The sequence below is a fragment of the Lichenostomus cassidix genome, chromosome 10 (assembly GCF_008360975.1).
Source record: "Lichenostomus cassidix isolate B80296 chromosome 10, HeHo_3.0, whole genome shotgun sequence".
Classification (NCBI taxonomy): domain Eukaryota; kingdom Metazoa; phylum Chordata; class Aves; order Passeriformes; family Meliphagidae; genus Lichenostomus; species Lichenostomus cassidix.
Window position 1 is genome coordinate 3,392,440 of NC_139491.1, and position 18,243 is coordinate 3,410,682.

The following is an 18,243-nucleotide window of genomic DNA, read 5'->3' on the forward strand; positions in this document are numbered from 1 at the left end:
CAGCATGTCTGCGAACACCTCATGATAATACTTCAATGAGATGGACTGGAATCAATATTTTTCATCTTGGCAGCTCGGGGCCAGTGAGCAGGAGCTGGGCAGGGCTGGCAGCCAGCGCGACACCGGCGCGGCAGGGAGGGCAGCTGGCACAGCACTGACCTGGAAAGACATTTCTAGCTAGTAGGTATCAGTTCCTGCACCATCTGAGCCTCCTGGAGGGAGGAGGGAAAAAGGAGATAATTAAAGAGAGGTTTTCAATTCGAACCTTCTCCCAAATATCTTTATAGGGGTCAGACAGAAGTTTGGCTACAGTTTAGATTGAGCTACTGGAGAAATTTGAGCTCCCGTGTTTCATAATGGAGGCTTTAGAGCCAGGATTGGATACTGCTAGATCTAAAAACCTGATACAAAGTACTGATTTAATATACATTAATTCAGTAATTCAAGTTAGATATCCCTCAGTTCATGTGCAGCCAGAACTAACACCTATTTGTGATCCAGATAATTGTGCAGAACTGTGATTAGGTGGCTTTGTCTGATGGAGCACAAACCTGTGTCACCGTGCAGGTAACAAACTGCTTAATATTGGTGACAATAGGACCACAGCAAGGTCTGTTTTCTAACCAGAGAGTGGAACAACCTTTTCTGGTCAGAAGTGAAGACTGAGAGAGGAAACAAGGGCTGTTATTTACAACTACACTGGCAAAGAAACAGAAGAGGCATTACACTGTGAAGAGTAATGAGTGTGTCAGAAGCATAAAATCAATCTTAATTCTACAAAGATGTAAGATACAAGTTCACTCCCTATCGGGCAGTTACTCAGTTTTTATAGAAAAAAATATATCGAACAGTAAGGTGTGAATAGAGAGAATAATTAATACTGGTACCTTTAGACATGGGGTTCTCTACTGCCTGGACAACCCACTGTTCTTCATCCTACTTTAAAAGGAGCACTTACCTGGAATTCACATAGGAGACCTTGCCAGTTCTATTCCAAGCCAGACTTTCTGAAGAAAGTTAAAGCTGTTTTTCTTGGTAATTCTTCATGTATCCCCTCCATTGATTTGGCTTTTTGCAAAATGAAATTGGAGAGCCAACAGAGACAAGGCAAAGCAAAGGCAGCCAAATTCAAGTCCATGCTCAAACTGCTTCAGAACTTCAGTGCCAGCAAAGCAATCACAGTTATCACAAACTGACCCAACAATATCCAGCTTGATTCTTCTAATTGCTCTAACAATGAAAATCAATGGTTAGAACTCTGTGGTTTAAAGGAAACCTAGTAAGATTGAAGTAATAGCTACAAGTGCAGAATTTTAGGAGTTCAAAGCAGAACAAAACCAGAACAGGGCATATTAGAAACCATTAGTTAATATTTACCTGTAGAAGAAGCATTGGTTATCTTTTTATTTTTTCATGAGATCCAGGCAATGTTGTCAGCATCTTCAGACCATATCTGCATTTTATGATGAATTGTGTGCTCTCTCATTCCTAAACGAAATATTAGTGTTCCCAGCGGACCTTACCTGCACCAAAATGGGATTTAACAAATTTTTTGCTTTCTTAATAAAATAGCTTGATTTGCAGTTATAGCAGTGCACTCAGAGAACATTCATAGTGCTGATCAATAAACAAACACAGTATTGCATTTTTCATTACAAGAAAGCTTTCTCAACTGATCTTGAGAAAAAAAATGAACTCTCCTAATAACTTTGTGAGGTTCAGAGCAAATGACAGCAGAACACCTTGGGGTGTCCTGTGCCAGGGCCAGGATTTGGATGATCCTGATGCATTCCTTCCAGCTCACCATATTCTGTGATTTTATGGCCAGTCCAGATTTTATGCCGCCGCAGTCGTATTTTGCAACGGGACAGGGCTCCGTGAGTGGCAGCTTTCTCTGGCAGAAAGAGCCAGTCAATATTTACATTCCTCATGAACATACAAAAGAGCATCAGGGTACTTGAGAAATTAGCCCTTGATTGCCACTTGGAAGGCATCATCAGAAAGTCAAATCACTTCAGCACCTCCAACAACAGAACCGCTTTCGTTCTCAAGACTCGAGATCTCTCACAGATGTGTCAAGGTCTTTGCCTGGGAGCAGGACATGTCTGAAGGGCATAATGGGTGTTGAGAAAGCCTGATGTGAGGGGTTTATTATTTAAAATGTGCAAAGATAAAAAAAGCATATGGTCAACTCTTGCCTTCTTTCCTGCTGAAGTAGCAGACAGAAATCTGATAGTCCTGAGGCAGCTACAAGGAATACTGGTAGGATTCTTCAATGCAGGATGGAGAGGGTTCTACTGCAATATTAAACCATTTCTGAAGCTGGGGGACACAGATGCAGTGGTTCAACTCAGCTCTCAAGTACCCAAAATGTCACCACACAGAAAAGCCCTAAATCTTGGCTTGGAAGTCACAAAACATCCAGTGCCTTTCCAAGTGAGATCTCAGCTCCTCTCATTTCCTGCATACAATAGCATTATTCAGTCACTGAAGTTTCCACTTAGCTTGCATTTATGCCAAGTACTTTTAATTGCAAAGGAAAAGGATGTTAAGCTCTCCCATTTCTTTCTTTCTAATTCATAAGGGACACATCAGTGGTTGGTTAAAAGTTATAGGTTATGGGTTGTTCTCCCATTTATTAAGGGACTCACATCCTCCTCCTGCTGCCAGGCAAAAGAGGTTACCTCCATTGCAAGGGTAGGAAAAGTTACATTGTCACTTGTAAAATACAAAAAAGGCAAATTATGGTAAACTAGCTACCAAAGAGGCTTCAGGGAAGTCTGAACAGCACCTATACCCTGCAAGGTTTACAAATCATCTGAGTCCCCTTGACCACCACAGGTCTCACTGGAGAATGCATACTGAGTATTCACCCAATACTCTCACAGAAATCCAGACAGCATTCAGCTCAAAGAACTCATCACACCACGGAGAGGAGCAGCTTGAACTGAAGCAAAATGCTGCATAGCAAGGAGTGAAACAACTGGAAAAACAGATGCTTAATTTCTACTTATTTTTGGCAGCCTTGTTCCTATGATATCTGTTAGATGAGGGAAAAAAGCTGCTGAATGCTGCTTAGTAAGGAATCTGTGAACCACAGCCACATCTATGGACTATCAGGGTGGCAATATAGCCCTACTGAAACTTATTTTTCTTTTGATCAATCCGTGGAAGGGTCTGAAGTAATATTTCCATATGGGTTTTGTTCCTATTATGCAAGATCTGATGACTACATTGTCTGAGACAAAGGGATTAAATGAATTGAAGTGGTGTTTTGGGCTTGGGAGTGTCTTAAGTGTCTTCACCCCACCTCTTCAGCCTTGGGACAAGAGACTTATTAGCTAATTACCATGCAAATGAACTGAAATGTAAATTAAGTGCTACATTCTAACATAGCTTAATAGTCCCAGGAGCAAGAATTTAGTTAATTTTAATGAATGATAATTCTATCCAAAAATATAGTTTATTAACAAGCACATACAATAAATCGCACCACTAACTTGAAATAAACCATCTAGCAAGCTTACCTTCACACTAAGTGACATTTGGTTAATACACAGCAAGAAAGCAATGCACATATGCTTTCCACAGACACAGAATGAACTCAGTTGCAAACCAAGTTCAAGTTATAATCCAAAAAAGGGCACATAAAAGCAAAAGCAACGAAGACTTCACATGAACATTGCTGTTTCTTTCCACCAGACCTTCAGTCTCCTACAAAATAGGTCTGTAATACAAAAAAGTAATAAAAACTCTGGATTCAATTTATTCAGCCTCTCCCATCACAAGTTAACTATAACATTTTGCAACAACATGAGCATGATTAAGAGGGAGGTAAGAGGCAAAGATAGTTATATCTTGGAATTACAAGTGCAGCTGCAGACGGAGCAGCAGCCATGGCCTCTGGTGTTGTCCCAGTTTTTGCAAGAAATGCAACGATGGTAACACACATTCTTCTCTCACATCAATTAAAACTTGACCCACTGTCCACTGACATCGGAGCAAAAGCTCTTCTGTTATCAGTGGTACTTTGGTGGGGCCTTCAAAAGCCAGTTGTCCTGTCCAGTGACAGGTTTGTCACTCTGCAGTCTTCAGCTGGGCTGTAATGTCAGTAGAACCTGACACGCTGCTCCCACATGGGTGTTAGAACAGTCCTGTGCTCCCTTCATGCCAGAAAAAGGGATTCAGCAGAATTCAATCTGCAGGAATTGAAGCCAACTTGGCAATAAACAGCACTGCTCTGCTCAGAGCAACATCTTGACCTCACCACAACCAAGTAAATAGGAGGTTTGTAATGAACCTTGGTAAGAGCCCAGGAGAAGCATCAAAACAGAAAAATACACATTTCTTTGTATTAGACCTTGCTCTTTGCAGAGGAAAGGACATTTCTGATCCTCTGAGGGATGATCAGGAAGGTTCCCAAGAACAGTGCTCCGAATATGTCCATGGCAAAACCACTCCAGCAGGATTTTTAAACAAAGCCAGAGATTCCTTCATTTCCTTCGTGGCAGAACAAAAAGCTACCTCTATACAGGGTTCATATTTTACTAACATGGTCCTGTTAACACAACCTAAACAAAAACTATGCCTATGCTCCCTAGTTATAACAGCAATCAATCCTAGGAGAAGTTCATTGCAATATCAATGGGTTAAAGACATTTTATCTCATTCTTCTCCTGCACCTTTTTCTTTGTAATGCCTAGAAAAAAAACCCCAAAAGCTCTTCCTGCTCCAACCTTAAGCAAAGAGTTAAGATCTACTGCTACAACAAAAAAACTTTTTAAACGGTCTTTTTTTTTCAACTGCTGGGACCTGATTTTTTGTACTACACATAAAAAATTACCTCAGTGGGAACTAACCTGACAAACCAGAGCAAGCAATCAAAAATTACCCAGAAATAAATCATCCACAGAGAAGTCCAAGCATTGTGGCACCTTGAAAAACCAGTGATGCACAGTTTGATCAGCACAAACTCCCTCTCCCCTCTCCAATTTGCATAGCTGGCTCTCATGCTTGCTGGTTATGAAATACTCTTACAGCAGAACAACTTTAGAAAAATTTGGACAAGTGAGAATGGAGTTATTTTAATCTAGAAGAATTTCACCCAAAGATACAGATGAATACAAACACTGTTCATACAAAAAAAAAACCCCAAAACATCAAACATGAATTTAAGCTGCATTGTCAGTCTATATATTGGCTTTCCCCTTCTTTGTTTTACAAAAATAGGGTATGACATTTCAGCTTCAATTGCATGTTTAAGTCATTTATTTATTGAACATTCCATTCTTGAAATATCATCTATTAAAGTGTTAGTTAAGATTCATCCTGCTTATAGAACAGGCTAAATTTCTTCTGAACTGCACTTGGAGACAATAATAGAGACTGATACAGACTCAATAAGAAACAATTAGATTATGGGCAGAAGAAAAAAAATAATAAATAAATAATAATAAAATCAACCTCCACTCTTCCTCTCTGACTCCTAATAAATGCTAATGTCTTTTAGGTGATCACAAGATTTAACCCCAAAATAGTATTTACAGACTGAATTCAGATATAAACTGTGATTTAAAGTCAACAACTTGCCATAAAAAGAGGACAGAAACTTCCAGGAAAACATCTCCTTCAAAGACAGAGAAAGCCACAGTAAAAATAATACTGAAAACTCCTGATCAGAGTATTGTATAAAAATTAATATTTGTAACACTACCATAGCTTTTATCATCCATTTTTTTAAAAAAGCAGATTCTGTCCTATACTTGCACATTTCTGATACAGATATAATTGTACCTGGGCAATTGACATCTCAGCTCTGAGGTACTGAACGAAAAGGAAGAAGCTGAAGGTGGATTTTGCTGCCTAGCAGTGAATCCTGTGGGGTGGCTGGGCCTGCTGGGATTCTAACATGGAAACAAACCTGGGAAATGACACAGACAGAAATCCAACTGCACCAAGGCTGCTTGGACATGGCTCTTTCCCCTGCTGCAAAGCAGATTTAATAAATGGGATTTATTTCAGAAAGTTTCACAATTCTTAAACAGTAGATGATAGTTGCATTCCTGAAGGATTAAGTTCTACATTTCTTAATGCTAATTCAACTCTTTAAAACCAACCCAATAAAACCAGGAAAGATTTTACAAGTAACATGCAGAACCTAAAAATTCCACCCTCAAAACTGCCTTTTTGGTACTCTTTTAAGCTCTTAAGATACTCTATTTATTGAAGAGATGCCAGGAAGCCTGCAGAGGGAACAAATGCTTCTTTGGCAACAGGAAAACATTTTAATGCCTCCTGCCTTCAAAGTACGCACACCTCACCACAACATATGCTAATATACTACCAAATAAGTCTCTTTATCTTGCCATTTTTATAACAAACTGTTTCATTCATATCTATTTCAGCTTGTAACTACCTACTGCACAGAGCAGCACACTGTGCTAAATCAACAAGTGGTTTATACCTAAGAAATAGAAAGTTTTAAAAAAAATAATTATATTTTAAAAAATACTATATATTCAAAAAAAAGTCAGGAGGGGCTAATCATCTATAAACTGTTTCAGCATAAACTCAAAATGGTAAGTCACATAGGCATTTTGGGCCTTTTTTCCATTCTTTGTTCTTTATTTAAAATGAACAAGATATAACACAAAAAGATTCCCACAAATATGATAGTGAGTGGAAATTTGCACCAAATCTGCCATTAATATATGAAAACAAATGTTCCAGCCCTTCTGTGCAGTATCTATGTGTGCATATATACCTCTGTATGGAGATACACACCTGCTCCTGGATTTCCAGCCTTCTCCAAGGCACACAATCCACTGACACACTTGGACAAATCAGCCAAATGCTGAATCTAGAAAAAGATCAAGGCCAGCTTTTTGCAGATCTGTAGTCTGCAACTGTAAAAATATAATAAATATAAAGATTAACTATCATATTACTAGTTGGGTTTTTTCCAAGGGAAATTGATACTTGAAGTAATCTTTTTCCTGAAGAACTCAAAGGAACAAAAGGAGAACTATTTCTAAAAATAAAAAACTCAAGTAATGAAAATAAAGAAAACACACCCTCAAACATGCTGGAGCAAGAGCCCTTAGTGTAGGCATCAGTACCAGCCTTGACTGAAACAGGATCTTCAGTCTCCAGACATATCCTAGTTACTGCAATTAAATCACCGTGGTATTTAATGATACTTGAAAGAAAGATCTGCTTTTAGTATGTGGATTTAAATACCACAGAGAACTGTCAAAGACTTGGTATACAACTGGGATAACTGTGCTGGGGTAAATATTAAGATGAGAGGGAGAAAATAAGGCTAAATTCTATGGAAAAGTCACTAGGATCCATCAAAGGTTTCTGCAGCCTTACAGCAATACACCTGATTGCAGCTGTAGAGGGGAAGAGGATGGGGGTGAATAAGTGAAAACTTGTTAGCCATAACTGAACATTTTTTTTTCCTGTTAGAGGAATGCAACTGCCTCAAATGATGCAATGGGTCAACCTGAAATCAGGCACATTTGAAAAATACTGGAAATCCTGAAGTCAGAGCTCGTGAATGTGTTTGGTTTGTGTGCTGCCTCGGAGGAGAGAGAAGTTAATACTTTTAAAAGCTCGGCATTTACACTTCAGAAAAGTTCCTGCAGTTCATCCAGATTTGATAGGGAAGGATTTAAGTGCCTCAGAGTGTTCCTGACTGGGCACTTCTGCTGCTTTGGCACACACACATGGTATTCCAGTACCAACGGGACACGGCATCGAATGCAGCTTTACACTGGCAGCACTCCTGAGGAGCTTGAAATGTTTATCAACTCAGTAGGTCAAAAGTCTGCAGACACTGGGTGGAGCAGCAGTATGCCACAAAACTAACAGTTGTCCTCCTAGGAGAAAAAAAAAAAAAAGAGAGGGGGAACAGTTGTCAGTAAAGATTAAAACTCCTGGCACCATTCCACACAGACAATGTGCTGGTTTGTAGAATATGGGATTAGCCCATCTCCACAGCCCAGAAAAAGCACAGGTTCATTTGCTCTCTCTGGGTGTCTGACACCAAGGCAGGGAAACACTGCAGGGGTTCTCAAAACCTTCCTGGTTTCTTAGGCACTGGGTTTAGAGCAGCAGCGTGTGGTTTTTCTCTCTGTGCAGGGTGTGGCTGAGTGTCACAGCCAGCAGGTTTAGCAGCTGACAGGAAAATAGCTGGGCAGCCTCAGCTCTGCTCATGTGTTTCTTAAATTACTGCTTGTAGGCATGAAATGACTGAAGGCCAGTGTCCTCCCTGGTTAGCAGAGTGAACAACCAGAGCTTCAGAAAGGGTGAGTGACAGGCAGTGCTGTCACACTGTGCCACTCAGTGCAGCAGGGATGGCACTGGGCAAGTGTGATACAGCCTCAGTGACCCTCCTGCTGCCCCAGCCTGGCAGGGACCAAGATATCTGCCTTAAAAATGTTAAGATTAGTTTTTTACTAACCCAGAGATCATGCTTTACCCAGTGCTCATGGCATCTGTGCTTTTTCAGATACAGAAATCCAGTCCAACACTTAACTCTCCTTCCCTCTAAGAGGATACAGAATGTGATACGGAAATCCAGGCAGGAGTTACTGGCATGGATGTGGCATGTGCTAATCAGTGCTGCTCAAACACCCAAGATCCCTACCCTGTGTGTTTTCATGGTCACTTTGAGCTCTTTAGAACAGAAACCCTGTCCTTCACATCTTTCTAAACCAGCTATCACACCTCTACAATTCCACATAATCTTACCATGTCAAGTGCACGAGCTACAGAGATAAGGATGACAGGCTGCCTGTTTAGATCTCATTTTCTGTGGATTTGCATCAAATGTCAGCTACTTAAGACTGGATTCATTAAAGGCATTTTGCAGAACACAGTACATTCTTGTCTAAGGGAAGGAATGATAACTATGCTTTAAACAAGTGAGAACCATGTAGAAATATGTATTTTTAATTATTTTATTTTAGAATGTTAAGGTACTGTTCTTCCAAGACAGCTCTAAAGTATGTTTTTGTGGAGTCTTAACTTCAACAGTTCCTAAAGGTGTCTACTGATAATGTCTATCATCTTGTAACTGTAACTTCTACAATGAGCAACGCTTAGCAATTAATTACAAAGTAGTCCAAACTCTCACACTGTTGAATTATTCTGGGTAATATATGCATTTAATGACCAGCCAAAAGCTTTCCATCATTTTCTTAGAAAATGATACTGTTGAATGTTTGAAAGAAATTCTTTATAGCATGATTATAACATCTTATGACTAAGAATATTATGACTGTAATATGGAAGCAAATTATTTCACTCAACATGAAATCCACAGAATTTCGACATATGACTGAAGTGGAACAGAATGGCAAATTGAAGTGTGCAATCTCTGCAATCAGATCTTTCTCAGGAAGATGGCTTTTCCAAAATAGCATTTATGCAGCCCTCTGGCTGCTGCCCAGATTTGGCATACCTAAGTTGTTTCATTTCATAAAGCTGAATTGCTTACTGATGAGATGCTTCTCATGTCACAAGCTCACAGCAAAACAGGCTGTGATACAGCTGTGTAAAACAGGTACCATCAGCCTCAATCACCCATTAGTCTCTCTTCTTTTCTTAAAGATCTTCCTGTTGAGAAGCAGTTGCTTATTTTTATGGAAGATAACTATCAAATCAATGGATTGCAGCAGGACAGAACAACCATACCCCCATTTTGAGTTTCTTCTATGACTGTGTTGGCCAGCAGGTCAGCAAGTCTGGGTGGGTTTTTCTACTTGTGAATCCTGCACACACTTTCACAACTGCTACAACCATAAAACTGAAGTATTATTAAAAACATGTATTGCTACAAAATCTATGTTCCTATGCAGAATGCTTCCACAGCATATCTCAAGTTAATTAGTGTGGAAATTAAAACAAGAGTATTTTACTGCAGAACATTTTAATTAAGCTCCAGCTTTAGAGCTTTCTTCCTGCAGCACTTTTTATTTGGTGGTGGCAATCTGAAGTCAGGGTTGAGACCATCAGGGCAATTACTGGTTTTAGCTATCACTTCCTTCCCAGAGCACAGAAGTGCCAGGCAATGCTGCACTACCACAAACAGCTCAATCCCATCCTATCAAAACCCTTTCCTGTCTTACTGAAACAAGCATATCTGAAGACCCTTTAAATAGTCTAACAGCAGTGGTTTGTTGGACTCGTGAATAAAATATTTGTCAACTTATTCAGGCAATCACAGGGCAGGGACTTTGGATCTGAAACGCTAAATTAAAAAAAAAAATATCCGTAAGAATACGCTTTTTTCCATAAGGTGTTTTTCTTCCTAAATGAAACCCCAGTGTAATTTCCTGCATAATTACCCTTGATGCAATCCTGCCATTGGAGTTTCCCTCAAGGGAAAGAGCTTTGGGTAGACAATGGTAAACATAGGCTGGCTGCAGCGGTGGCAGTGTCCCAAGGGACAGTGCAGCAATTCCAAGAGGCTTTTGGGTAGTGAGATTGGAGTCAGAAAGTTTAGATCTAGAAAAGAAAAGAAACAAAAAATATTTATAATAAAATGATTGCAAGATAAATACAACAAGCATGAGCCATGAACAATTCAGAAAACAGCTGCCTCACATTCTTAAGGCTTTGTCAAAATAACAATGAGGTAATACAAATTAACACAATTAGAGTGAGGCACATGGTGTTTTCCATGTCTGAGTTCAAAAAGTTGAAGTTAAATGTACAAGTTTAGCATCTGTGGACATAAGTTTAACTGGGCTAAAATACACAGGTGAAAATATTATAGCTTGAGCAAATATTAAAAAGGATTAAAAGATCATGAAAGGTTTTTAGACAGAGATATGATCTAGAGAGGTGTTTAGTAACTAATAACAATACAACATTATAAAAAGGACATCAGTACAATTTACTAAAATATTTCAGCAACCAATCCAGCAGGATAGCTGACCTCGCTACAAAGCCCAAACTCCACCATCAGCAAAAAGGGATCTGCAATATTTGGAATTACTTGAAACTCAATCCAGCCCAGCATAGTTCTCACAGGTCCAACCAAAGAGACCACTCTAAAAAGATCAATACATTCCTCATCTGTTAAGTGTTCCCTCACAGCTTACAAGATGCCATCATTTTCACCAAAAGGGACTCCAGGGTCATTTCCTGGGAAAGAGCCATCATCTGCCCAGGCCTGGCCAAAACCACACAATGTTTTATAAATTAAACCCCACATGCTAATCTTCGTGTAGTAACTGAGAGACAGCCAAGACAGGTGAGTGAGTTTAGGTGCTGAGTAATCAAGACAAGATGCAGTACCTGATAAATCAGTTTTACGATATCACACTGGTTTCACCTTTCAAACACTGCAAGGTTGAACCCCAGACACGATGTACCACAGCAGCCCCAAGGAGGGGACAAGCAGGACATTTGCGTCAGAAAGAAAAGGTCACACTCTGCCAGCCAAGCAAAGATTGAGGAAAAGTAGTCCAGTCACTTCTGTCACTTTCCCAGCAGCCGCCAAGTATTTAACAGCACTCTTGAAACTGCAAATTTAGGCAGTGACAGATGAAATCTACTACTTTAATCATATGTGCCACCTGCTTCCCCAGCACACCATTATCCTACACCTGTCTGACACAGGCACTGCTCTGCCTCACTGAAATGGGGTGCTGCCAGTGGTAATGGCCACAGTCCTTAATAAGGTCACTCAGAACAGGACATATCTATGGGTGTGTATGTGGATATATAAATCCATCTTATCCAGGTTCTGCATCTTGGCTGAAAAGAAGCATAATCCTCACAGCCTTGTATAAACCATTTACAAACCAGTCCTTAAACTGATTCTGCAATACCACATTCCCATTCCCAAACCAAATTTCACTGGCATCTTCAGGAACCACATTCACACAGTTGGATTCCAGAAATTACTGTGCAAATCACAAGTGGGTGAGAAAAGACAGATCTCCTTGTTCACTTTTCCTGGCAAAGCAGTGAGGATTTACTCCAGTGGCCAAGGTACAAGAGACCCCTTTCCCCTTCAATCTTCCCACTGGAACTCTCTACTCTTCCACTTTCTCCTTTGACCTTTCAAGCTGAGAATTCCCAAGATGGCATCAACAGTGGGGAGTCACAACACATCCAGATCTGAGAGGATCTGCAGGTTACCATCAGATACTGCTAACTCATGTGATTGCACGATGCAGAACCAGATGAGCCAAGGGCCACTTCAGAGCAGAGAGCCTGAATTGGGGCAGAACTAAAGCAGCTCAGCTGTCACGCTGTGCTGAAATGGCCGAGGGCTGCTCGCATTTCTTTTGCCTTATGTATAACAAGTCTGCCAGTTTAGGAGTGTGCTGCCTGGCAAGGAGTTGCATTGTTGGCTGATGCATCTGATCTTGCCTCAGGAACTGTATTTCTCATCTCCTATTTCCATTAAAGAGTTTCTCCTGCAAAAAAAAAAAGTGTCCTTCATGCAGACTTCAAGTAAGAAACCATTTATAAGCACCACTTGACCTCAGAAATAGTCTCTGGAACTCTGGTTTGTGATATTGGACATTTTTGTTCTAATGCAGCATTTCAAACATAATTTGATTAAATAAATCTTTTAAAATATAAATCCTTGCCCAAGCCTTTGAAGAACTGTTAGAAATGTTCCAATCACTGCCAGAAAAGCACTCTCACTTTTTCTGTAATCTGAAGAATGCAGAAATTTCATACCTTTCAAAAATCTGCAGTAGGTGTTATAGAGGGTCCTCATGGCCAGTTCTTGCAAAGGCAGCACATGATCTGTTTCTGTTCCTATAGATTTCACCTCTGCTGGCAGGAACACAGTTAACTGGCCTGATGAAAAAGAGAGCAGTTTCACCTCTGAAACTTGAATTGGAGAACCACAACTAGAAGGACACAAGACATTTAGAAAGTGGTTAGAAAAAAAAATAATAAAAGTAACTTTATGGGGAAACCCAGATGACCAACCCAAAGTATGCCTGATACTGCTCTCCAGTGCAGCACCCCTCAAGGATTCCTTGCAGAGAGCAGTGCATGGTGGGGTTGACCTTTAAAGGTCCCTTCCCAAACTATTCTGTGATTCTATGTTTCTACAGATTCCCACCTTCTGTGATGTGCTAGACATGGGACATTTGGAGGAATTACTCATCAAGTAGCATAAAGAAATGAGAACACAATCCCAAGGGGGTAAACCAAATGCACTGGGTGTCCATTACATTTGCCCACGTGATAATCTCTGAATGCCACTGTTATTAAATACTTTACTGAGGGGAGCAGTTTCATACCCAACAGTTTGCTTCCCGTGTCTTGGATCAACCAGCTGAAAATAATAATGGATTTGTCAACCATAACACATGAGGCAAACTCCAGCCACAAAAAAAATGTATTTTAAGTGCCACTGGGTGATTCTGTACTACACCTTTCCCCATCCACAGAGATCCCTTGGAGGATATGGAGGCGTAGCTGAAGGAAAAATAAAAACAACAGCCATGCTGTAGTGGGAAGATATCCTAATAAGTCTACTAGCCTTGCCCTTCCCAAATCATATATGGAAAAGGAAGGTTATTTGGATCCAGGGAGAGAAACTTAGCTTGTAGTAAAAATAATAACTCTTTACGTGATCCCTGTTGCAAGTGATCATACCAGAGAGACACGCATAGGAAAATTCTACTAAGAGGTTGGGGAAGTCATCAGGGGAATTGGAATTGTTTATGACAACTGAAATTTGAAGCCAAGAGCAACTTGTTAGGGCCAGTCCTAACAAATGGAACAGAAACACAAATTTGTCAGCCTTCCCAGATATTAGACCTAAAACGGAGGTAACCACTCGCAACTTATCAGATGTGAAAATCTCATAGTACTTGTCTGACAACAAAAAATCTCATCTCTTCTGATTGAAGGAGAAACAGCCCAGAGAAACAACCAAAAAAGAACAGCATCAAACAGCAAGCAAGTCAATAAGCCACTTGCTAAATATTTAATACTTTCCCAAAATCCATTAGTGAGGTTAAAACATAATTGGGAATTTGGAGATCCAGTATTCCAGCAATCCATTCCCCAGCAATCCATGAGTTAGTTATCACAACAAATAAATCCATGATGTTGTATTTTCAAGCTGAATAACCCCTTACAACCTCACTGAGGAGCCAACTCATAAACTCACTAGAGTCTCTGCAGTCCAGAGCTGGGACATTTGGTCTACTTTACGTAAAGGGTGAGGCTATTAATGCCACACATAAAATCCATGGAGGTTAAAAACTGGAATAGAGGATGGTCTAAACAGCTGAGGAAAAAAAAAAGGAGCTGCAGAAGAAGGCTGGTGAATAAATAAGTGTGGGGAAAAAAAAGCTGGGACCACCTATTGGCTGCCTTGAACAAGACTGACAGATCCCTAACTGGGGACTATGAAATCCAATCTGCAAAAAATAAGATCAAAATTTATTTTGAGTGCTGAGATCATCACCTCTCATATAAAAGACTTTTTTCAGTCAGTCTGACTGCAGGATGCCCAGACAGAGATCTAATACTTACACAAGGCAATTTATATTCTATTTTCAGAAATCAAGCTTTATGTTAGCAACAGCAGCTTGTCAGATTTTATTCTCCAGTGGAGGACCAGACAGAGCACTAAAGCCTGGATCTTCAACTCTTGCCTGACCCATGAAAACCTTAGCCTGGTTATTAATGCTTTCTTGGAAAGAACACAGAAATTCCTCACATGACCATTATTACACAATTCTGAAGTCTCTCAGCACATTATCAAATAAAACCTTTGGTTTTTTTAATAATATGTATGTGTTCTTCCTATATTGAATTTTTTTCTTAAAAGTAATCTATGATGTTTCAAGACATTTTCACAACAAAGACAAAGATCCGTTTGGTGCATAAATGCAAGTATTGTTTTTCTTACTAAAATTATCTTTTTACCGTTCATTATTGAGGAAAAAAAATCACTTTTCATTCCATAGAAGCATTACAAGAATCAATTTCATTGCAACATTTGCAACTCCTTTAGTCTCTTCTATCCTAGATTTTTAAGACTAGATTCTATAATTCCAGATTTATAATATCAGAGATATTAGCAGGTGGTCTCACCAGCACTGTACATGTAAGAAGAACAGCAAAAAGAACTGGTAAGACCTTCACAAAGGTCAGTGCAAAAATAAAACTATTTTAACTGAGTATAAAATGAAAACTTAAAAAAAGAAAAAAATACATGGTTGTTGTTGTATAAAACCACCTGAAACAGGCAGGACAGTCGAACCAAACTTGTTGGAACATTTTCTGCATTATCACTAATGTTTCTGGTTGCAATCAATACAATTCTGTTAAATTTAAGGTCAGTTTAATGTCTGTCTAACAATTCACAATCAGTTCTGAAAGAAAAAAGGCTAGAATTTATCTTTTCTGAAAAACAAAATTAGTAAAAGCTTGCAAGTCACACAGTTCAGCAGAACTGTAATCCAACTGCAAGTATTTAAATATCACCAACCAGCTGACACGGGAATATTAGAAAAAACCTTAAAATGCCAAGACTCAGCATCTCCCATATTGCAGCAGAGTGCAGGCTGTAGAGAGAGAATTTATATTTAATGCGAGATCTGCTGAGAGTGAGCATACCAGAAATTTATAATTAGATGGTAATGGGGACAATCCTCTTCTGACCAGTTTTACACCAGTAAGGCTCCATTCATCAGGGGTGCTGATCCTAATTTATGCCAGTGTCAGGGCAGAAAGAATTAAGCCAGTGTCCTACACAGACCACTTTTTTCTTGCATCCTAACCACAAACATGAGACAGCCTAGGATATTTTTAAAATCCACATGTAAAAATAAACCTGTCAATCCGTAACTCCTAAAAAAAGTCACTTTAGTTAGGAGGAACCAAGACCTACAAGAAGCTGCTACTGGGATATAAAATGAGTGAAGGAGCTGCACATGACTTTTCAAGATATGGCCCACAGCTGACAGAAATGTGAGCACTTAGAACCAAATTGATGCTGCAATATATTCAAAATTATTTTGTTCATGCTTTAGTTCTGGGAACTCTGTGAAGCCTACACTTTTGGCCAACTTTTAAATTCAGCTCTAGGCCTTACATTATTGTTACAAATTCTTTCAGAGTAACTTCACTGTTATGCCTTAATACTAAAATAGTCAAAAGTCAGCAATTAACGCAGAAGATTTATTACGAAAATATAAAAGAGAACTGGGAGCTGCAGTAATCCCTTCCAAGTAACATCAGTTCTGAATCGATCACAGACACACAAAAAATAACCAGTGGTATCATACAGGAGAATTTTTACAAGAACAGGTACACAAGACATCTGAATTAATTCATACCTACCCACTGCAACCAATGACTTTATTATACAGATAAGATGGAAGGCCTTTCAGGTGAATATTGTTATCCACATAAACATATTGGAGCTCTCGAGAACGACCTAAATCTGGGTTTAGAAAACAAGAAAAGTCAAGGGGAGAAGGGATGACATAGTGACAATTATAAGCAAAGCAATTCTCTTTAATTATAAATAAGCTAATCAGACTCAATGTAAGCAAATATAAATTAGTACTTCTCATCTGTAAAATCTCAGCCAATGGTTTTATTATGGATGAGCTGAAAAGCTGTGCAGAAGCAAGCATTTAACATTGCTAAAACAAAAACAAAGCACCCTTTCAGAAGCCCTGAAAATCCCATTATAAATAATTAAATTTTAACATTGACAAACTCTGAAGTCAGTTTGAAGAAGCAAAGGGACAATTGATTTCAAATCCTCAGTGCATACTTCAAGTTCATAAGGTCAAAGCTGCTTTCATTAACTGGCCTCACGTCACTGAAATCACAGCTTCTCTATCTTTGGGAAAGTGGGCAAGACAGACACAAGAATGTGCTCTGTCCCCCTCTTCCTCTGCTGCAAGAAGGGATCCTTGCTGGGATTCATTAGCCTTAACCAAATACAAGTGCAGTCACTCAGAAATGAGTCTGTGTGATGCACTGAATTACAAAGCCCAAGGAAACAGAAAAGCTTTAAACTGCAGAATGTTAGACATCAAAAGTTGTGGCTGCAATAAATGATCGATACTTCTGGAGGTGTGCTGCTTGCATTATTGCTCTTAAAATATTCATGGCTGCTAGTCAAAAAAAGCAAGTACAGCATGATTAAGTAATGCCTTTGTGGAGTAGAAATCTATTAAGATACCTCTAGATAAGAGCGTATCAGTATGGAACAATTTTATTTGGCTTAGAAAATTAAAAGGGAAAGTTTAGGTTTCTTGAAAGAATTCTCAGAAATAAGAATTTTGCTTATTAGCAAGATCTAGTCAGTGGTAAAACTGTCTGCTATTAAACGAAGTGAAAAACATACTGGGAGACTTTTCAAAAGACACCAAACTGAACTAAATTGAATGGTCTGAAAGAGTTTTGGACTAGCAAGAAAGCTGATGTGTAGGATCAGCTGGGCAGCACCTCTCCTCTGTCACTCCCATGCCCTTCAAGACACTGGGGCAGGAAAAGATTTCTGTGCTTAGTGCAAAAAAACAAACCAGGAGAACAGAGTTTGAAAGCCTCTGCCTGGGAGGGGAGAGCTGAGAGCCAAACTGCATCATGAAAAATACAAATAATCTTGTGCCTCCCAACTTGTTAAACTTTTATGAATAGCTTAGAGAAACTAAGATAAACAAGCATTTGGCTGCATCAGCCACAAGAGGACAATACTAATATTGACTAATTCTGACTTCTCATCTTTATCAGTCACCTTGGCTGGCAGAAAGGCAAGGGTAACTGGAGAAATGGGCAGTGTTTCTGTCCCCTTTGTAATTGGCCAAGGACAGAATAAAAATTAAACCAATTTCCTTGATATTTCTATTCAGAAATTCTATTTGGAATACTGACCTCTTCTCATCCCCTACTACAACAATAAGTAATACAAACCCTTCTTTATTACTGAATAGTTTTATTGTACACAAGAGCTCTAAACACCACTTAGTGCAGATATTTTGAGTGAACCCTCCCCAAATGTGTGTCCATCTTAAAATATACTGAATGTCTTCAGCTGTCACCCACTTGAATGGCAGCTGTGAGCACCAGAAACCTTAAAAGTTCCTCCTGAGGAGTGACACATTATCAAATCTTTGATATAAAGAACAAGTGATGATACCAAAAGAAAACTAAGAGATTCCTTTTCTAAAATAAAACTGTTAACAGAGAAAAAATGAGTTTGGGGTTTGTTTTTTTTTTTTC

General features: G+C 39.3%; 1 protein-coding gene across 1 annotated transcript in view; it reads right to left on the reverse strand.

Moving 5' to 3' along the window:
- Window positions 1–3,444: 3,444 nt before the first annotated feature.
- LRRC28 (leucine rich repeat containing 28) overlaps window positions 3,445–18,243 on the reverse strand; it is a 51,244-nt gene continuing 36,445 nt past the window's right edge. The window contains exons 7-10 of the mRNA XM_085070370.1: window positions 16,348–16,450; window positions 12,712–12,887; window positions 10,356–10,515; window positions 3,445–7,883 (exon numbers count right to left, since the gene is read on the reverse strand). Coding sequence (XP_084926496.1) covers window positions 7,811–7,883; window positions 10,356–10,515; window positions 12,712–12,887; window positions 16,348–16,450 — 512 coding nt within the window. The 3' untranslated portion in view covers window positions 3,445–7,810. The remainder of the gene's footprint in view (window positions 7,884–10,355; window positions 10,516–12,711; window positions 12,888–16,347; window positions 16,451–18,243) is intronic.